This window comes from Cydia amplana, chromosome 3, assembly GCF_948474715.1.
Source record: "Cydia amplana chromosome 3, ilCydAmpl1.1, whole genome shotgun sequence".
Lineage (NCBI taxonomy): Eukaryota > Metazoa > Arthropoda > Insecta > Lepidoptera > Tortricidae > Cydia > Cydia amplana.
In genome coordinates, this window is record NC_086071.1 from 11,785,330 (window position 1) to 11,804,252 (window position 18,923).

Consider the following 18,923-nt stretch of genomic DNA (forward strand, 5'->3'; position numbering starts at 1 on the left):
TTTTAAATAAAAAGAATACTGTCACTTCAGTCTTCCTAATTCTAAATATCAGTATCAGTATAGCTAAATATAATGCTCTGAAGTTTCTTCGATTCATATTATGGGAGTCCAGGCAGGAGGAGCAGTGCAAACAGCGGTATAATCAGTTAAATAATGAACATTTATTGAAATGCATCGTCGTCTTATATACTATTCTTAAACCTACGAAAAACAGAAAGATAGGTATCTTAGAACTGCAGAATATAATCTACCCTTTGACGTAAATCGCGCCTCTCACGAGTGCGATGGCATATCTTCTATCCCGCTCACAATCGCCGGTTGCATGAAGTGGGTAGTAGAAAATGCAGCAATTCAGAACTACCGCAGAGAATGTTGCTTTCGAGAGTAGCACGCCCTGTCTTCCATCTCGCTCCAACCGTTGCGAAAATACGTGCGCGCCGCCTGCGCGCGCCTCAGTTGCGTCCGGCCGTCGATGCGAACGTATGTCCCATAATATAAATACCTACATTTAGGTTATATTGTAATGATAGGTGTCAGAATGTGGTTCTTCTGCCTGCGACAAAAGACTGTTGAAATGGATGTATAATTTAAATTTTGATACGTTTTCGATTGCATCGTGTAGCCGGCTGTGAATATTAGCCATATCGTACTCGTACTCAGCTCCTACTTGTACTCGCAATGTTAAACATTCTAATGTGAATAACCATTTATATGTTAATAATTAAATTATGTTATGAAGTGATTCATTTCTTTTTATTTCTAACTGCAAAGCAACGTAATAAAACTAAGAAATTGTACCTAAAACAGTGGCCTGGCAAGTCCAGGTTTCCGTTTCGAAGACGCGTATACAGAAAGTCTTCATATGCAAATGACGAAAATCAGTCATCTTCATTTCTGACTGTGTTGTGTACACGTCACGTACATTTTTTAGAGTGTATTCCCATTTGTCCCCGCGAGGCGGGAACGAATGGAAATTCACCTTGCGCCTTGTTACAAAGATGTAAGATGCAGAATAATAAACTTCTTTGACGTCGACTGCACAGAAGTTTTACTACACTTCAGAACTAAGGTAAACGTGGCTAATTCCGTCCATTAGCGTTTTTCTCGAACAACGAATAACATTGATAATTTCATCGACAAAGCAGCGATTGCTTTTAATTTCGGCAATCAAAAGCAAATGTTTTTTTTTTCCTACGATTGAAAATCAAAGAAATATACACTCGTGGACGGAATTAGCCACGTTGCTCCATCCAGATGCTCCCGAGTCGACAGACATTTGTAATAAAATAATGGATAAATCACTCTTTGCGATGGATCACACACGCGAAATTTAAATAATCCAGAACAATCCTTTAGGAAATGATTTACTATTCTAATTGCACCATGAGCAAAACAAACTCGGAACGGTAATAAATAAATAATTTATTTATAGCTATTTATCGTAAGTATAAAGCAGGGTGGTGCCTATGTCCAGGCTGGAGCCGTTGAGCGCGAGCTGCACTTGTCCGGCGGCCGGCTGCACGCGCAGCACGCCGGCGTCGAGCGCGGCGCAGCGTTCCCGCCAGTCGCCGGGCGCCGGCAGCCGCCGCGGCCCCAGCACCGGCTCACAGTAGCGCCACAGCTTCAGAGAGCTCGCGTCTGCGGAACATTCATACTGCTTTTATACTCTGTAGTTTCACAGCCCTTTTTTTTTTTTACGTTGGGAAAATGCTTTTATGCATCCCGTCTCGAGGGGAGCAAGACGGGTATGACGGACTAAAGGGCGAGACCTACTACCGTCTAAAAACCCAACGAGTGCCAACTCCGCCTATAACGGAGCGACGCGGGATCGCGGTGTGCATTCAACTGCGTCACAGCCCTAGCACATTGTGTATTATAACCTGATTCATCATTTTCCTCGCGTTGTCCCGGCATTTTTGCCACGGCTCATAGGAGCCTGGGGTCCGCTTGGCAACTAATCCCAGTTATTGGCGTAGGCACTAGTTTTTACGAAAGCGACTGCCATCTGACCTTCCAACCCAGAGGGTAAACTAGGCCCGTATTGGGATTAGTCCGGTTTCCTCACGATGTTTTCCTTCACCGAAAAGCGACTGGTAAATATCAAATGATATTTCGTACATAAGATATTCGTTCGTTCGTGATATTTCGTGTATTATAACCTGATTAGTTTATTAAATTAGTAAACAATTACCTTATTTACACGGACAAAAATCATAAAATAATTGGGCAATTACAGTGAAACCAAAATAAAATAGAATTACATCGACGTTTAAAACACTTCGTAATCGACACTTTGCCATCACTACGACCGCCGAGCTTTATTACCCCTGCCTCGGGTTTTATGGCCTCAGTCGTCTTTAGGGCGAGTATAAAAGGGGGATTAGACTCTCGCGCGAGCCACGAGACGAGCCGCGAGCCGCGCCACGAGACGCGAGTGTAAGCGGTGGGCTCGCGGCTCGCAAGCTCGTCGAGCTAATATAATTTAAACACTAACGGCACGGCATAAGGTTTATAACCGAATGACAAGCCGAACGCGAGTGTAAGCGGTGGACTCGCGTCTCGTGGCGCGGCTCGCGGCTCGTCTCGTGGCTCGCGCGAGAGTCTAATCCGCGTATAACACATTCACTGCCAACGTTTTCGTAGTGCTACGCTCGTAGCCGATCCCAGCGTTTTCCCGCGTAGAGGAAAGCGACTACAAACAGTGAACCTACCGAGGTTTATTGAGGCTTCCTTACCGTTTTTGTCGTGATTTTCTGAACATTATCTTGGTTTGCCAGCAATCAAAATCATTCACTAAATAGCCCACAAGGATGATTTTACATGTGAACGGATTGCGAACTAACCGATACTGCCGATACGACAACCTTCGACTCCCTTCGCAAGCTACGCCTGCTCCTTGTCAACAGTGTCGTGGTAAGAATAAGAATAATATTTATTTAAAAGAAAAAACCTTATTAACAAATTTATAATGTCCTGTGGCCCCACACTAGGCTATGCCTGTCACGTGGTAGCCAGATTCGTAATTCGTAAGCTGAAGGCTAATCTAATAGGTAAGTAATGTAATAGAGAAATTAAGCAATTCGAGGAAAGAAAAATTTGTGTGTGTGTGGTGAACTGGTGAATGGTATATTCGCATACCTATAAGTATGAGAAATGGCAAAAGTCCTCGTCTCTAACCTTTGATAGCCTTGACTTCCTTGACGATCTTCGCCTTGACCTTGTCGACAGTGTCCCGGTCGGCGAGCGCCACGTGCACGGTGAACAGGCCGCTCATGGGCTCGGGGTTGAGCACGGCCGCGCGCACGGCGGGCGCGGCGCTGAACGAGATGTGCGGCAGGCCCGGCGCACACTCCTCGCGCGTCTTCAGGGGCGCGTCGGGGTCCTCTGTGTACTTTACTTCTAGACTATCCAGCTGGAAAAACCATGTCATAACGCTGAGATACGGATTTATGGGTCTATCTAAATCAACTGCCTACGGGCCCTACGGGATCATAATAGCAGTATTATTGCGAATATTCATACAACAGTTAGTTGTACTCTGTTATATTTTTACGAGACTAGTTAAGACGCCTAGTACACAGGATCCGATTCGCACGTCGCGTCGCCCAGATGGTTGAGGGCGACAACGCTATGCGCGTATTTTTAGTGTTTGGTACTGTCTTAGAATATTAAAATATTGTGTACAACGGTACATAATTAGGTCTTAAAATTCTCGAAAGGAATCCTTATTATGTACAGTCAGCAGCAGTTGCTAAGCGGGCCAGGTGTTTAAAATGATCTTGACGCAAGTTTATTGTTAGGAGAATAAGAGCGTGTTTGGAAATATTTGGAAAAGTATTCGACGATGGCAGACTATACTTTTTGCGCGTTTCCATACTACTACTACTATTGATGCTGACTGTATTTAACACTTTCGCCAGTGTAAGTAGATTATATTAGATATGTTTATTTCTTAAAGAAAAAGACACAGTAATTACACAACAGGATAAAACAAAGGCTTTCATTAAAAGATCGTCAATTTAACATTAAAAACAGAAAGAAAAAAATAATAGAAGAATATAAAATTTACAAATAAAACAATGTCATAATAAAAAGAAATTTTAATGTATATGTATACATAGCTAGGGCCAACCTAGTAAAGTCGTTAAGAGACTTACGTCTAAAGTGTTGAGCAGATACTGCCGGTTGTCCTTAAGCACGGCCGCCTCGTCGAAGGGCATCCCGACGGACAGCGCGTCAAGCCCGACGCGCTCCACGCGCTCGCGGGCCATCTGCACGAACGGCATCACGCGCTTCATGTACTTGGTCAGCTCCGGGAGAGCGCCGAGCTTGCTCGAGATCACCTTGTTGTCGGGGAGGCCTGAGGGCTAAGGGGAAGTGTTTTCGATGTGAGACATACGGTCAGGTTGTTGGTAGCGATGTTTCACTAATAATGGGGCCTATTAAGAGCCATTTCCCACGGGGATACAGTTCAGCGGAAGCGGATTTTTACTAAATCCTGCAAGAATCATTCGTGTTTCACATATACTACTTTGGAACCTGTTTTTTGCGGTAGAGCAACTCCCCTACCAGCACTACATTCAGTAAAAGATGGTAGGTATGCAGGAAGCTAATGGAAACACTTCCATTAGACCATACATATTGTATCCTGTGGCAAATCTGAACAGCAAAATTCGAACGGATCGATTTTGGCTTGATCCCATCGTGCACATTGGATGCTCGTGTGAACGTCAGTATATAAACACGTACCTACACCACTAAACGGGATCCTGCAGAAAGCGGGACGATGCTGTAGGAAAGGGCTCTAATGCCACTAATCAGATAGTTTTCTCACAAACTAAGGATGTTACAATTTGTGCCCTAACATAAGTATCCACTTTCCTATATAACAGGGATGTTGCGAACATCCTCATCCACAACCGCGGAACTTCCGCATTATTTTCAACATCCGCATCCGCATAAAATCGATGCGGAGCTTATGCGGATGCGGATGTCGAACAAGTTGGTACAAGAACGTTTTAGCGGCGGCGTAAGTGCTAGGTAATTTCGTCGTTACCTATAACGAAATCGTCTAGATCCAGAAAAGTCGGCCAAGTTACTGTTTATTAAATATAACGCACCTATATTCCTGCTCAAATACTAAACGCTTCGTTTTTTTTTAAATAAAAAAAATACTAAAAATGTAATATTTGACGTTTTCTAAGTACCTAATCTTGACATCCGCATCCGCGTATGTGAGCCTTTAAATATCCGCATCCGCGTCCGCGGATGTCAAAAAATCTGCATCCGCAACATCCCTGAATAACTATTATGGCGACGTGGATACTTAAGGTGTACAAATGCATCGCAACGATAACGCACCTGGGGCCCGTTTCTCAAAAGCGTGTAACTGGTAATACAAGCGGATGTCTCTGTTTGATAGCTTTTGTTAGATAGGGACTTCCAATTGTATTACAATTTACAAGCTTTTGAGAAACGGGCCCCTGGTGTCATTACAAAATTGAGAGCTCACCCCATACAGCTCCTTAAGCGTGGTGAGAATGATGTGCTGCCACCGCGGGTACTCCTTGGCGACCCAGATGACGGCGGTGTCCGGTTGCCGCTCAGGCTTGGCCGCCTCGCCTTTCCTCGGCTTCTTGGCAGCGCAGTGGTTCTTCAGGTAGACGCGGAACGAGTGCGTCGCCTCCATGAGGTAGTTGCTCGCCTTCACGGCCGCCTCGTCCACGTCGCCGGCGACCGGCCAGCGGGCGTGCAGGATGCTGGTGTTCTGTTAAAATATTGTGTTTTTTATATAACGATAACTCAAAACATAACTTCGTTATGTTCCTATGAATACTTATTGTTAATGTGCAACGTTGGATATTTGGATGTTTATTGCTCTATCACGCAATATGACAAATCATATTAGTCGCAAACATGTCCAAATACACCAAATCAAAATTTGGTATCATATAGTTTATAACCTGAAAAAGAAGAAAATTTTGGATACCGAAACTAAGCCCTTAGGATGAATAAAGGTTGAAAGTAAGTTAGTATTGTATAATAACAAAGACAGAAAGAAACCGAGGCGGTCACAGATGGGAAGGATCCATTCCCATTTGTGTCCGTTGGCCACAGATGAGAATGGATCTTATGGATCCTTCCCGTTGGGATATAGCCTGTGTGTGGATGCAGTGCGCGACCAGCTCCGCGTGCACAACTCGCGGTACGTGTACTCACGTGTCCCAGCAGCCGCCACACGTGCTCGGCCACGTGCGGACACACGGGCGCGAGCAGGCGCGCCTGCGTGTCGATGTAGCGCGTGACCAGCTCTGCGTGCAGGCCGCAGTCCGCGCACAGCTCGCGGTACGTGTACTCACGTGCCCCAGCAGCCGCCACACGTGCTCGGCCACGTGCGGACACACGGGCGCGAGCAGGCGCGCCTGCGTGTCGATGTAGCGCGTCACCAGCTCTGCGTGCAGGCCGCAGTCCGCGCACAGCTCGCGGTACGTGTACTCACGTGCCCCAGCAGCCGCCACACGTGCTCGGCCACGTGCGGACACACGGGCGCGAGCAGGCGCGCCTGCGTGTCGATGTAGCGCGTCACCAGCTCTGCGTGCAGGCCGCAGTCCGCGCACAGCTCGCGGTACGTGTACTCACGTGCCCCAGCAGCCGCCACACGTGCTCGGCCACGTGCGGACACACGGGCGCGAGCAGGCGCGCCTGCGTGTCGATGTAGCGCGTCACCAGCTCTGCGTGCAGGCCGCAGTCCGCGCACAGCTCGCGGTACGTGTACTCACGTGCCCCAGCAGCCGCCACACGTGCTCGGCCACGTGCGGACACACGGGCGCGAGCAGGCGCGCCTGCGTGTCGATGTAGCGCGTCACCAGCTCTGCGTGCAGGCCGCAGTCCGCGCACAGCTCGCGGTACGTGTACTCACGTGCCCCAGCAGCCGCCACACGTGCTCGGCCACGTGCGGACACACGGGCGCGAGCAGGCGCGCCTGCGTGTCGATGTAGCGCGTCACCAGCTCTGCGTGCAGGCCGCAGTCCGCGCACAGCTCGCGGTACGTGTACTCACGTGCCCCAGCAGCCGCCACACGTGCTCGGCCACGTGCGGACACACGGGCGCGAGCAGGCGCGCCTGCGTGTCGATGTAGCGCGTCACCAGCTCTGCGTGCAGGCCGCAGTCCGCGCACAGCTCGCGGTACGTGTACTCACGTGCCCCAGCAGCCGCCACACGTGCTCGGCCACGTGCGGACACACGGGCGCGAGCAGGCGCGCCTGCGTGTCGATGTAGCGCGTCACCAGCTCTGCGTGCAGGCCGCAGTCCGCGCACAGCTCGCGGTACGTGTACTCACGTGCCCCAGCAGCCGCCACACGTGCTCGGCCACGTGCGGACACACGGGCGCGAGCAGGCGCGCCTGCGTGTCGATGTAGCGCGTCACCAGCTCTGCGTGCAGGCCGCAGTCCGCGCACAGCTCGCGGTACGTGTACTCACGTGCCCCAGCAGCCGCCACACGTGCTCGGCCACGTGCGGACACACGGGCGCGAGCAGGCGCGCCTGCGTGTCGATGTAGCGCGTCACCAGCTCTGCGTGCAGGCCGCAGTCCGCGCACAGCTCGCGGTACTTGTCGCGCGCCGCCTGCAGCTCGAACACGCCCGATTTCAGCGCTTCCTGTGACCCATACAACAAAAATATTCTAGAAATGTGCAAGAAAGAAGAATACAAATTAATATTTTTATTATATACGGTCTCAAATTAGGAACCGGAATGTCTATGGTTACACAACAAGATCCACATTGTGTCTATGGTCTTTTATTATACTATACAAAAAAGCAGGCATTTCTAATTCTCTAGGTATGGATGGACAAGGTATCATCGAACAAAACGTGGTGACTGACCTTGAACAACATCTTGTCGTAGCTTTCATCGGTCTGCTTAATTTTAGTGTTCATCTCGCTTATAAACACTTTGTCGTGGAAATTATATTCCCCTGAAACAATTTAACATCTAAATAAGTTATTTACACATTAATTTAGCGGAAGAATGAAAAAATTGTTTAAACAAGTTTCTTTAATCACTACATATACTGGGTCAACCAGATCTTGACAGTAGAAAAAGGCGGCAAATTTGAAAAATGTAGGCGCGAAGGGATATCGTCTCATAGAAAATTTGAATTTCGCGCCTTTTTTTACTGACAAGATTTGGTTGACGAGCTATAGTATAACATAAAGTCGCTTCCTGCTGTCTGTCTGTCCCTATGTATGCTTAGATCTTTAAAACTACGCAACGGATTTTGATGCGGTTTTTTAAATAGATAGATAGATAGAGTGATTCAAGAGGCAGGTTTATGTATAATTTGTTAACCCGTGCGAAGCCGGGGCGGGTCGCTAGTGACTTAAATATATACCTGTTCTCAATGTCGATTTCGTGGCCATCATTTCCTTGACCCACTCTATGAACGTGTACAGTCTCAAAATGGCCGCATCCGCCGTGCTCTCCACAAAGTTTGCATCCTCCACGGAGTCCCCAGAATCCGCCAGGGTCAGCCTCATCCCGTCCGCACTGAACTTGTCTATGCTCTCCTGCAGAGTGAGGAAGTTCCCGTCGCTCTTGGACATCTTGGCGGAGTTGAGCATCAGGTGACCGTTGGCTCGGATGCCTTTAGGCCACTTGTCCTCCTCGCTCGGCCAGATCGCGCAGTGGTTGTAGATGTAGTATGTTAAGTGGTTTTGGATCAAGTCTTTGCCCGATACTCTTACGTCGACCGGATACCTGAAATAAAAGTAATTATTGTAAACTAGAAACAAAATTATGGCCGTGCAGCTCCATATATGTGATGTAAAATCTATTTACAGTACATATGGTGCTACTTTCCCGCACTAGTGCGTAAATAAGCACTTTTCGTTGCTATGTCAAATATTTAAAGGGGCATATGTACTGTAAAACGTTGTACGATACACGTGCGAATAGGGAATTCGCAACTCGTGTCGAATTTCCTCTTTTCCGCACTTGTGTCGTAAATAACTATTTTATTTCTATATTTAATAAATAAAGCCTCCAAAAAACACAGGAGAAGAGATAGAATCGCCGCCCGACAAGTTTTATTCAAAATTCAATTTATTCAATTCTAATGAAATTGACGAAATGAAATTAAATTCCAGTAAGTTCTCAGCAATATTACTTAAAAAATACTTTCGATAACTTACCAAAACCAATTTTTTAACAAGCAGATACGTCTGCGAGCGAAACTCCAAATTGCACGCACGCGAAGGATGCGGGTTCAAGTCCTGCCGGAAGCGTAACTTTTTCCATTTTTTCCTTAAACATAAAACTTACCAAAAGTTGAAAGACTGCTTCATCAGATCCAATGACTTTTTGGGTATTTTAGTGTGCTTGGGGAACGGAGCATCCTTAAAGAAGATGTAGTTCCAGACCTCGATGGTCATCTGTTCCGGCGTGATCTGCAGCGCGTTGGGCGCGTCGCCGCGGAACGAGCCGCCCTGCAGGTAGTGCGCCACCGTGTAGTAGGCGTTGTATATCGTCGAGTCCGATAGCGACTCGATCAGCCATTGTTGGTCCCAAGGCAGTTTTGTACCTAGCGAAATAACAAGCATGTGGTTATTGAAGTTTATAAACTATGAAACAACGAAAATTGCTAAGCTTAAACGGTCGATCCGGGGTCATCATAAAAAAAAGACTTGGCATTGGGGTCATCTAATGGCGGACCGCGGTCCGGATCCGAACCGCCGACCAATTTTATGCTGTACATTACATTTGTTTATTTAGTATAGTCGGGTAGAAACGGACCGCGATGGTATTTTTTTAAACCGGACCCCTGAATAAACTAATGGGTGACCTGATCTAGAATTTAGCTTGAGTTACTGTGGACGGATAGAAATTAGGTACATACCAAGCCCATACGTCCTTGAGCAGGCATACTCGTGCAGCCACCTCAGCGTGGCCTGGAAGTTCTTGCGCACTTCATCATGATAGGTGTTGACACCGGCCAGCGCGCGCTCCGCCTGCGCCTTCCACTCCTCATTCCCGTAGTCCAAGTACCACTGGTCGCACAGAGCCACTACACACTCGTCCCCTGACCGAGACATTATAGTTTTCTCAGGTTCGAAATAGACTACAGCACCATTCTCCTCTACAAGCTTGTTCTGTAGAAGTTTCTTCACATCCTGGATTTTTTGCCCAGCGTACTCTCCAACAAGCAAAACACCATCATAGAAACCTTTCAGGTAAACCAACTCTTTTGCCTCGGCAAGCTTGTCTTTGTCGTTTTGACTTTGGATCTTGAGCTTCTCATACATGGTCACGGCTGCTAGGTTCCCGATTTCCGGAATTTCTAGGATCGGCACCGGCTTGAAGGGAAGGACCATGTCGTCTGCGATGCCGTATTTTTCCCGGAAGGCGGGTTTTTTCTGCAGGTCCACCAAAGCAGCGTAGTCGTCAGGAGAGTCTGAAGGCACGCTCGTGACGATGCCGGTACCTTTTTCCTCTTTGATCGTCAACATCGGCAGAGCGTAGATCTTTGGATAACTCGTCAAAGGCGATTTGAGGGCTGCACCAAATATCTCCTGACCGACGATCTCCTTAAGAACCTGGAACTCTCCGTCCTTCTTCGTGAAGCCCTGGTACGCCATGTTTCTCGCGGCGCGCCGTGTGCACACGAATATCCCATCGTTGACGGTCTCGAACGCTATGTATTTGATGTCGGGATGAACCCAGCAGTTTGTCTGGCCGTACATGGTCTCTGGCCTTAGAGTTGCCGCTACTAAGCTAACTTTCTTGCCTTTGAAAGACCTAAAAATAAATTTCTTCTAGACTCTTTTTTTACATTCTCATACATTTCTTATAAGAATGCAAAAAAACGCGGGGCCCAGTAGAGCCAGTAGCTTGTCGAATGATACAATTTCAAAAATATAATACGGCATATCTCAAGAATGCGCGAATGACCGCATCACGTCTTTATTTTTTTGTTTACATTCTCTTAAGTTCCAAATGGGAAAGACATTATTGATATTATCAACAGGTAAAAGCTCCTAGAACAAAGAGGGTTATAGAGATATATAACATATGCGATATTTGCATGGAAGAAAAAGTATTTTTGAAATAAAAAGTAAAGGGAGCAAGAATTATACATACATACATAAAAGCCATAGCCTTGACGCAAAAACTGTAAGGACTCCATGCCCTAGAAAACTTGAGTGCTTACTTGAAAGCCTCCGGCAGTGGTTCAACAAGTTCCATCTTAACGAGTGTGTACTCCTGCGGGCCTGCGCCCTCGCCCGCGCTGCGGTCGTGGTCCATGCAGGGCTGCTTGTCGAGCGGGGAGAAGATCGTGTGCCGCTTGCCGTACTTGATCTTGTTGCGCTCGCGCAGGTGGTGGAACTGCCACTGCACGAACGAGTCGAAGAACGGGTTGGCGTCCGTCGTGATGAACTTCCGGCGCCAGTCAACCTGTCACACGACAAATTGTAACGTGTAAAATAATAATTAAATCATTAAATATTTGAGAACTCAAAAAGTATGTAGCATTACTGTGGGAAATGATCGAACTACTAAAATGATTAAATTTCACTCATAGATTATCTTTAAACATACAGTTATTTGAAATCACAACAATCTATATTTTTAAGATATGTACCAAAGAAAATTATGGGCAAACAAAACAATGATTACATGTATGCCCATCCTCTTCAGATCATTCACGGCCCGCGGCGGAAAGTACTCCAGCCAGTAATGCTCATCAGCAAACAGCTTGATCTCTTTTTCCGGCACCCCTAGACTCCTCATGATTTGCCACTGATACTTGGCAGAGCCCGTTTTAGCTACAGCCTTACTTTTCTTCCCTTTACTCTTGTCCTTTGGTACTAAGTCAGTCTCCTTTTTAACAGTGACTTCCTCCTCTTCTGGGAAAACGGGAGGACAGCCAAATTGTTCCATCTCTCTCTTCAGCTTGTCGGCACAAGCTTTAATTGGCATGCCAGTGCAGTGGAAGCCAAAGGGGAATAACACCATTTTTCCTTTCAGCCTGTAATATCTTGTTGCAAACTGTTTAATAAAAAAAGTATGTGTTATGGTTAAAATTATAATTGAAATTGAAATAGCCAATAGTTACTGAAAGTAGGTTATAAGATTAATCAACAATTTTAGTACATGAACTATGCAGTGTTAATTGACTGTAAATATTGAATTCAAAGTAAATTAAAGTGTCATCTATCCTGTGGAAAAGGCATGTTATATTTTAACATGTGGCATGTGGCTGTGGATATGACAACCTGTGAGTACCTCCAGTTTGGTTCCAATTGCAAGCCAGCATACATATATAACACTGCCTTAAAAACGTATTTTACTAACTCTAGGACTATTTGCAAAATACTATATAACATTAAATAATACTATGGAATTTAAGTTTTTTATTTTCAATGTTATACAAAAACATACATAATTTTAATACCTATTTGTTATTTTAAGAAAATGCTTTTTTCCGTTTTCACGAGTATACATATAAATACGACATAGGGGCTGTTCATAAATTACGTCATGCTACCATCTTCCGATGTCCAGACCCCCCCCCCTCCCCATTTGAAATGACGTAATTTATGAATAGCCCCATAGTAGTAATTACAACACACTACTTAAATGTAAAAAAAAAAAAATATTTTACCTCACATTTGGAAAGTGAAAAGGTGTGCCCTAAATGCAGTCGGCCATTCATGTATGGGAAGGGGAAGGTGCACATGAACTTCTCATGAGGGCGGCCATCTGTGGGCGCCTCCACCTCAAAGATCTTCTCAGCTTCCCATCTTGCTTGGACCTGCTTCTCTATTTCCTGCAGGTATTCAACCTTAAAAGTCCCTTTTCGGTCCAGTGTTGTCTGAAAATGATCACATTCACATTTGAATATTCATATTTTTCAACCATTAGCATTACAAAAACTGTTCAAGGTAACTTAATGAAAATAGTAAGTACCTAATGCTACACTACTACATTAATTATTATAGCTTGACCATACTTGATCTCAGTACATAGTCACTGTGTGACAAAATCCCTTAAAAAATATAATAAACATTTAATAAAAAGCACCATGGGATTTTTTTATGGTAGAGCTGATGTTTTATAAGCTGTTCAAGCAGATCTTGTCAGTAGAAAAAGGCGGCAAATTTGAAAAATGTAGGCGCGAAGGGATATGGTCCCATAGAAAATTTGCATTTGGCACCATTTTTAACTGACAAGATTTGCTTGACATACATAACATTTACTTGCTCTTACATCAGACTTTTAGATCTAATCTAAACCAATAAGCAGAATTTTAGATATCCTCTAGCTGCTCACACATCCAAACTTGCCAAGACAAATTTAATTTTAATTTGTCAAAGTAAAGATTTCAAATGGACTGGAATGAGAAACCTTTTTGTAGGACTCTGGGCGGCTAGAGAAAATAGCCCTTTTAATTGGCGTTATTAATTTATTATTACATCTACAATTAATTGTATAATTTGAACAGATAACAGATAATAATAAGCTTTTATTGAAACAAACACAATGAAAAACATATTTAATACAGTTTTCTGTCAAGTTTCAAACTAAATATGGTACAAAAATATATGTTAACATAACCTCTGTTATTAGACCAAAATGTATACATAAAGTATAAAATAGTGAAGCAAAGATGTGAATTGTGTAATTCATACCATTTTTACCGTAGATTTTAGGTAGACAAAACTAAGTTTCCATATATATTTCACAGAACACACGTTGCGCTTTTCTTCGAACGAACTGTCATCACCAACGTTGGCAACGTCAAACGCAATGAAAAAAGAATCATATGGAAGCGACATACCTACAAAAAAAGTGTGGCCGACGCCATATTGCCGAGAACTGAACATGGCGGTCTGTAGTGCTGCGAAGACAAGTTGATATTTGACAAGGATATCGATAAACTAAGTTGTCATCATTTTAAACACATAAACCTATTAGATCCACTTAAAGAGAAGAAAAACATAGTGTACAAAAGGCGGACTTTATACGTCTTATGACATTCTCTACCAGTCCACCTTAAGCCCTAAGCCAGCCTTAAGGCAAAGCAGAAAAAATGTTGATGTTGGCGTGTAACTTAAGATAACATATAATTGAGAGAACGCTATTTGTTGGCTTATGAGTCTTTATGACGGCCGTTTGCATTATCGATACCTACTCTAGTTCATAATCGTACTAATTACGATTAATTAAGACGATAGTGCAGATATCACAAAGTTGCAATTTAATTAATAATATAAATGCATAGATGGTCAGGCAAGTCTTGTCGGTAGAAAAAGGCGCAAAATTCAAATTTTCTATGGGACGATATCCCTTCGCGCCTACATTTTTGAAATTTGCCGCCGTTTTTTACTGACAAGATCTGCTTGACCATTTATAATTAGCGCTATTGTGAACTAGGGTACCGTTATTAGTTAAATATAACATAAGAAGATTATTCTTCCTATGTAGAATAAAACAACATTCATACACAAAAATATTCTTTATTCATTTCTGATTCGGAATAATACGACTTTGTTCAGGTAGTTCCAGAAAGATTCTTTTTCCGTTTGTTTTTTCTATAATATTGGAAACGTACATCAAGGTAAGTTTGAATTACACTTTTCATCAGCAAGAGTTTGTGTTTTGCCTTATATTTTCTGTTCCGATGGTTTCTAATAGGGCTCGCGGTCGAGTCCGTGTTTCGTTTACACGTTTCGAATACCCGTTTCCGAATAACACGTACACGGTTTTCTGGCCCGTTCCGCACGTGTAATTAAGAAACGTGTAATTAAGATCCGTTCCCACGGATAAACGGGTATTCGAAGAAACGGATCTTATTTACCCGTGGCTCCGGAGACGTCCTTGACGAGTAGCGAAGGAACGAACCGGCGTAGGTACTTAAGAGCTACAAATGAATAGACAAAAGATTCATGAGGAGTTTCTGTCATATTTAACCTTATTTCGTGGTTCATAGAGTCGAAATTCAATAAACGATTTACAAAACCCTTTTCTGAGCAGGTAGTTTTTGCTTGCAATGTTGCAATACGAGTAGAAAATTAGAAATACAGTAGGTATACCTACATGCTACTATCAAAATAGTATTTTATATAAGACTTCAAATACTAATACTTTATGCTTTATTATATAACTTGATAGCAATAAATATAAAGTGCTAGTAATAAAAAATAAAAGCAATAAAGAGTATAAAGAGAAGACTGTACGATAAAAACTGGCCATGCATGATCTGGTAATACATACAATATTCTTACCAATTGCACATTATTAAACAGTTCTTACATTTTTAATAATCTGTAGATATAAGTCCTATAAGTATGTATAATTATAATTAAAATTCAATCAATTGTCAATCATATTACTGATATTACCTACAATGTATGTGTGAGTTTTCTCGAATAGGTATATTTTATCGAATAAATAAGAAATGTATATTTTTTAATCGTATTATTTTTTAACTTACGTAAGCCAGCCAATCTAGGTATTAAGTATTATAGTAAACCATGATAACTAATCATGTGTGTCTGCCGCTGCATTTGTTACAATTTCTTGTGTAAACGTGTTCACCTTATTACACCGACATAAAGCTTATAATTGGTTGTGGCAGTTCTGATAATGGTTTGGGAACCTACTTGTTTTCGGCGATATCAGACAAAAGGGTATTGGAAAACAACACGTTCTAATGAATGGAACACCAGCGGCCGGCATTTATTACCTGAACACTCGTGTGAAAGTGACCCAAGTGAACATGAATGATTACCAATTTTGAGATCTATCTTAATGTTCTTAACAATATAATCGCTAGGTAACCAAGGTAGCATGGGTTTCTTTTTAAGGTTCTCGCGTGAAATCTTGCGTTTCGAATGCCGCTTGTGTGTACTTTTTTTTGCGTCGTTGGCAGATTTGCTGTTTTCGCTCAGCAGTAAATTGATAATAATAAGATTTGGTGCCCTCGGGAGGGTGCCCAATACGCAGGCAGCGTTCCCGCGCTGGATTGTGATTGCAATTATTCTCTGCGCGAGAAAGCTACCCGCGCGGGGGTCGCCCGTTGCAAGAAGAAATAACCACGAAGTAATTCATACTTATTTTCTTAACTGTTATTTTTAACTAATATAGGTAGTATTTGTCTGCACATCTATTCTTCACGAAACTATATTACTTACACAATAGGCTACATGACTAATTTTCATTTATGGTATCAATCGATCGGGTTTGTTTTTAGGATCAAAATGTCTATATGGGACCCATTGCATTAAAGTAACACAAAAGTCAGAAATTGTAGTCAAAGGCCGACAGTCGCACTTCACTCGCGAAACGCCCTATACAAAACGGCCAAGGGCCGTGACGTCATCGCCCATCTTGTAGTATGGACAAAACAAGAAAATTGCGTTTTTGTCGGTGAAATATTGCGTTTATGTATATAGTCGCTACACAATATTTTTTTGGATGAAATGTAAGGAATCGAATGGTACCCTTACTTTTATCGTTTTTGGACGTTAAAAAAAACTTAAATTTTGAAACTTTCAGGTCCTGTATTTTTGTAATTTTTCAATATTTTATTTTAATATCCACATTATTGTGATAAATTGCTCGTTTGCTATCTATTTTACTAGATTTTGTTATAAAATTCAACATGTGTCATCATCCCTATTATACATGTATAAAATGTATTTCTTTGATTGAAATATAATTAATTATGTAATTAATAATAAATATGTTAGCTTAAAAGCAATAATAGTAAAAAAATGAAGGTTTTAATTTAAACTAGGGACGAGTAGGTTTAAAATTAAAAATAGTAAATAAAAACAATATAGGATAGGGACACCTACTTCGTTTAATATATTGTATAGTTGACTAAATATGTTATATCAACACAGTTATAAATAATTAAAAAAAAAATCGTACGCCAAACGAGTTCATCTGAAGTCAACATTCAATATTAGACCTTACATAACCAGACCTAGAGCATTGATTGGGTCAACCTGTTTCGGATCCGTTCGGGCCGGTGTTAAGTACCCGTGTAAACGGAGATACGTGTCTGAGAAACGTGTCTTGGGAACGTTTATTGGATACGTATCCGGATCCCGGCGGTTCCGTGTAAACCGTATTCTTAGCACCGCCGGGCTTAAGAACACGGGTATTCGTTTCGGCGTGTAACACGGATACCGGGAGCCCTAGTTTCTAACCATTTTTTTTCTCGTACATTCAGTTCAGATTTCGGTAACCTGAAAAAAACAAAAATATTATATAATATATGATTACTTACTTTCCCTCAGTACAACCGTTTTCAGGATACAGGTTTTAAGTATATACATATATAGTTGGTCAACCAGATCTTTTCAGTAGAAAAAGGCGGCAAATTTGAAAAATGTAGGCGCGAAGGGATATCGTCCGTCGTAAAATGAGATTGGTCCAATTTTTGCTAATTAATTGAAAATATAAATTTACATACAAAATCTTTCAAATACATGTTAAGATTCTTCCCCAAACTTTTCTTAAATTCGATATAAAAGCACATCACTAACTGTGAAATGTACTGATTTCTATAGTACGAAAATATCGAAAATAAATCCTTAATTTATTCCAATATATCGCAAATAGTATTTATTGGCTAGTTATTAACTAAATACACACCATAAGAAGGCAGTCATCTATGAAATAACAAATATTTCAGTTAAAATGTAAACATACCGGTGCAACGACAAACTTTTCCGGTTTTCTTTTTTTCTTGAGCCACATCCAACAAAACTGCACTTGGGATTATGTCCTTTCTTGTCCTTAACCACTACACCACATTATTAAACAGAAATATTCGCAAAATTTCCGAATATCCAATATTTTATTTTAATAACAGAACACTTTGACGCTTCATGTACCTTGGGAAACGTGAACTGAATATGGCGGACCGGCCACAGTAGGCATGTCACGTGACCATCAAATGAAAAATGTTGCCATAGCAGAACGCACTGAAGTATTGTTATCCTTTTCCACATAAGGGAAAATATATTGGTTAGAAAGTGACAACATAATTTTTACTTATTCTGCATTGAAATGCTTGGTATTTGTATAACTGATTGCATGTATAGAACAATATGCCGAGTCCACTCTTTTATACGTCATTGGTCAAACGTCAACCGTCAACGTCTTCTTGACATACGCAGTGTTCGGGTCACATATATATATTATACGGGGCTAACGGGGCTTCTTGTCGACCGCCATCTTGGTCACATCGGGTCGTGATTAATTTCTTTGTTTTTGCCCATTAATGTTGTTTAAAGTGTAATACTGATAGCTTATTATACAGTAAACTAATATGGAAGTGTGCGGATAATGAAGAATTAATCTTGATACGAGTTTAATCGCCATTCTGGCGTCAACGCCAGGTAGCCCCACGTGGCCCTTGTAAAGTCCAGCTATCGCCTTACAAGAGCTCATAATACAACCGAACAACGTCGTGCTCTACGAGCATTTGGTATTTCTACCTCTAACCGTGGCTGGCTAGAGCCCTAGAGGCCATAATTTTATAATTTTATATACCGTACACTGGCTGAAGTTTATTTATTACAAATAATATTAATTCGATCCCACGAGGGATCCACTTCGACGTTGGCGAAATCATCGACAGTATCGATGGAGCCATATTACCCAAAGATTGAATTGAATATATTATACTACTCTTTGGGTCACTCTCAACACCACGCAAAACCGCTCAAAATTGAAAATGTTATATTTGCGTACGGCGCATCTAACTAAAAAGCCCCCTCCACATTCGTGCGCGAATCGCGGCTTCGCACATAGTCTGGAGGGGGCTAAATTATACAAGACTCACTATTTTCGATAGTTTAATTCCATGTTAACCTATTGGACACATTTATTTGGGTCGACGGTAACGA

The 18,923-nt window shown here is 42.7% G+C and overlaps 1 protein-coding gene across 1 annotated transcript; it reads right to left on the bottom strand.

Annotated features, from left to right (window-relative positions):
* Positions 1 to 1,407: 1,407 nt before the first annotated feature.
* On the bottom strand, positions 1,408 to 13,776 carry LOC134662539 (leucine--tRNA ligase, cytoplasmic). Its single transcript, XM_063518798.1, has 13 exons — positions 13,689 to 13,776; positions 12,662 to 12,871; positions 11,674 to 12,045; positions 11,207 to 11,451; positions 9,896 to 10,794; positions 9,322 to 9,580; positions 8,393 to 8,757; positions 7,884 to 7,975; positions 7,480 to 7,656; positions 5,513 to 5,767; positions 4,158 to 4,367; positions 3,178 to 3,412; positions 1,408 to 1,638 (listed from the first exon to the last, which is right to left on the bottom strand). Exons 1-13 carry the CDS (start codon positions 13,689 to 13,691, stop codon positions 1,433 to 1,435), a joined length of 3,528 nt encoding a protein of 1,175 aa, XP_063374868.1. The 5' UTR covers positions 13,692 to 13,776; the 3' UTR covers positions 1,408 to 1,432.
* Between the last annotated feature and the right edge of the window lie 5,147 nt (positions 13,777 to 18,923).

Excerpts from the sequence above, each read along its gene's own strand:
- LOC134662539 (XM_063518798.1), bottom strand. Across the intron at positions 8,758-9,321 it reads AAGCAGTCTTTCAACTTTTG|GTATCCGGTCGACGTAAGAG; the intron begins GTAAGTTTTATG and ends CTTTTATTTCAG. Across the intron at positions 7,976-8,392 it reads GAAATCGACATTGAGAACAG|GGGAATATAATTTCCACGAC; the intron begins GTATATATTTAA and ends AAATTGTTTCAG.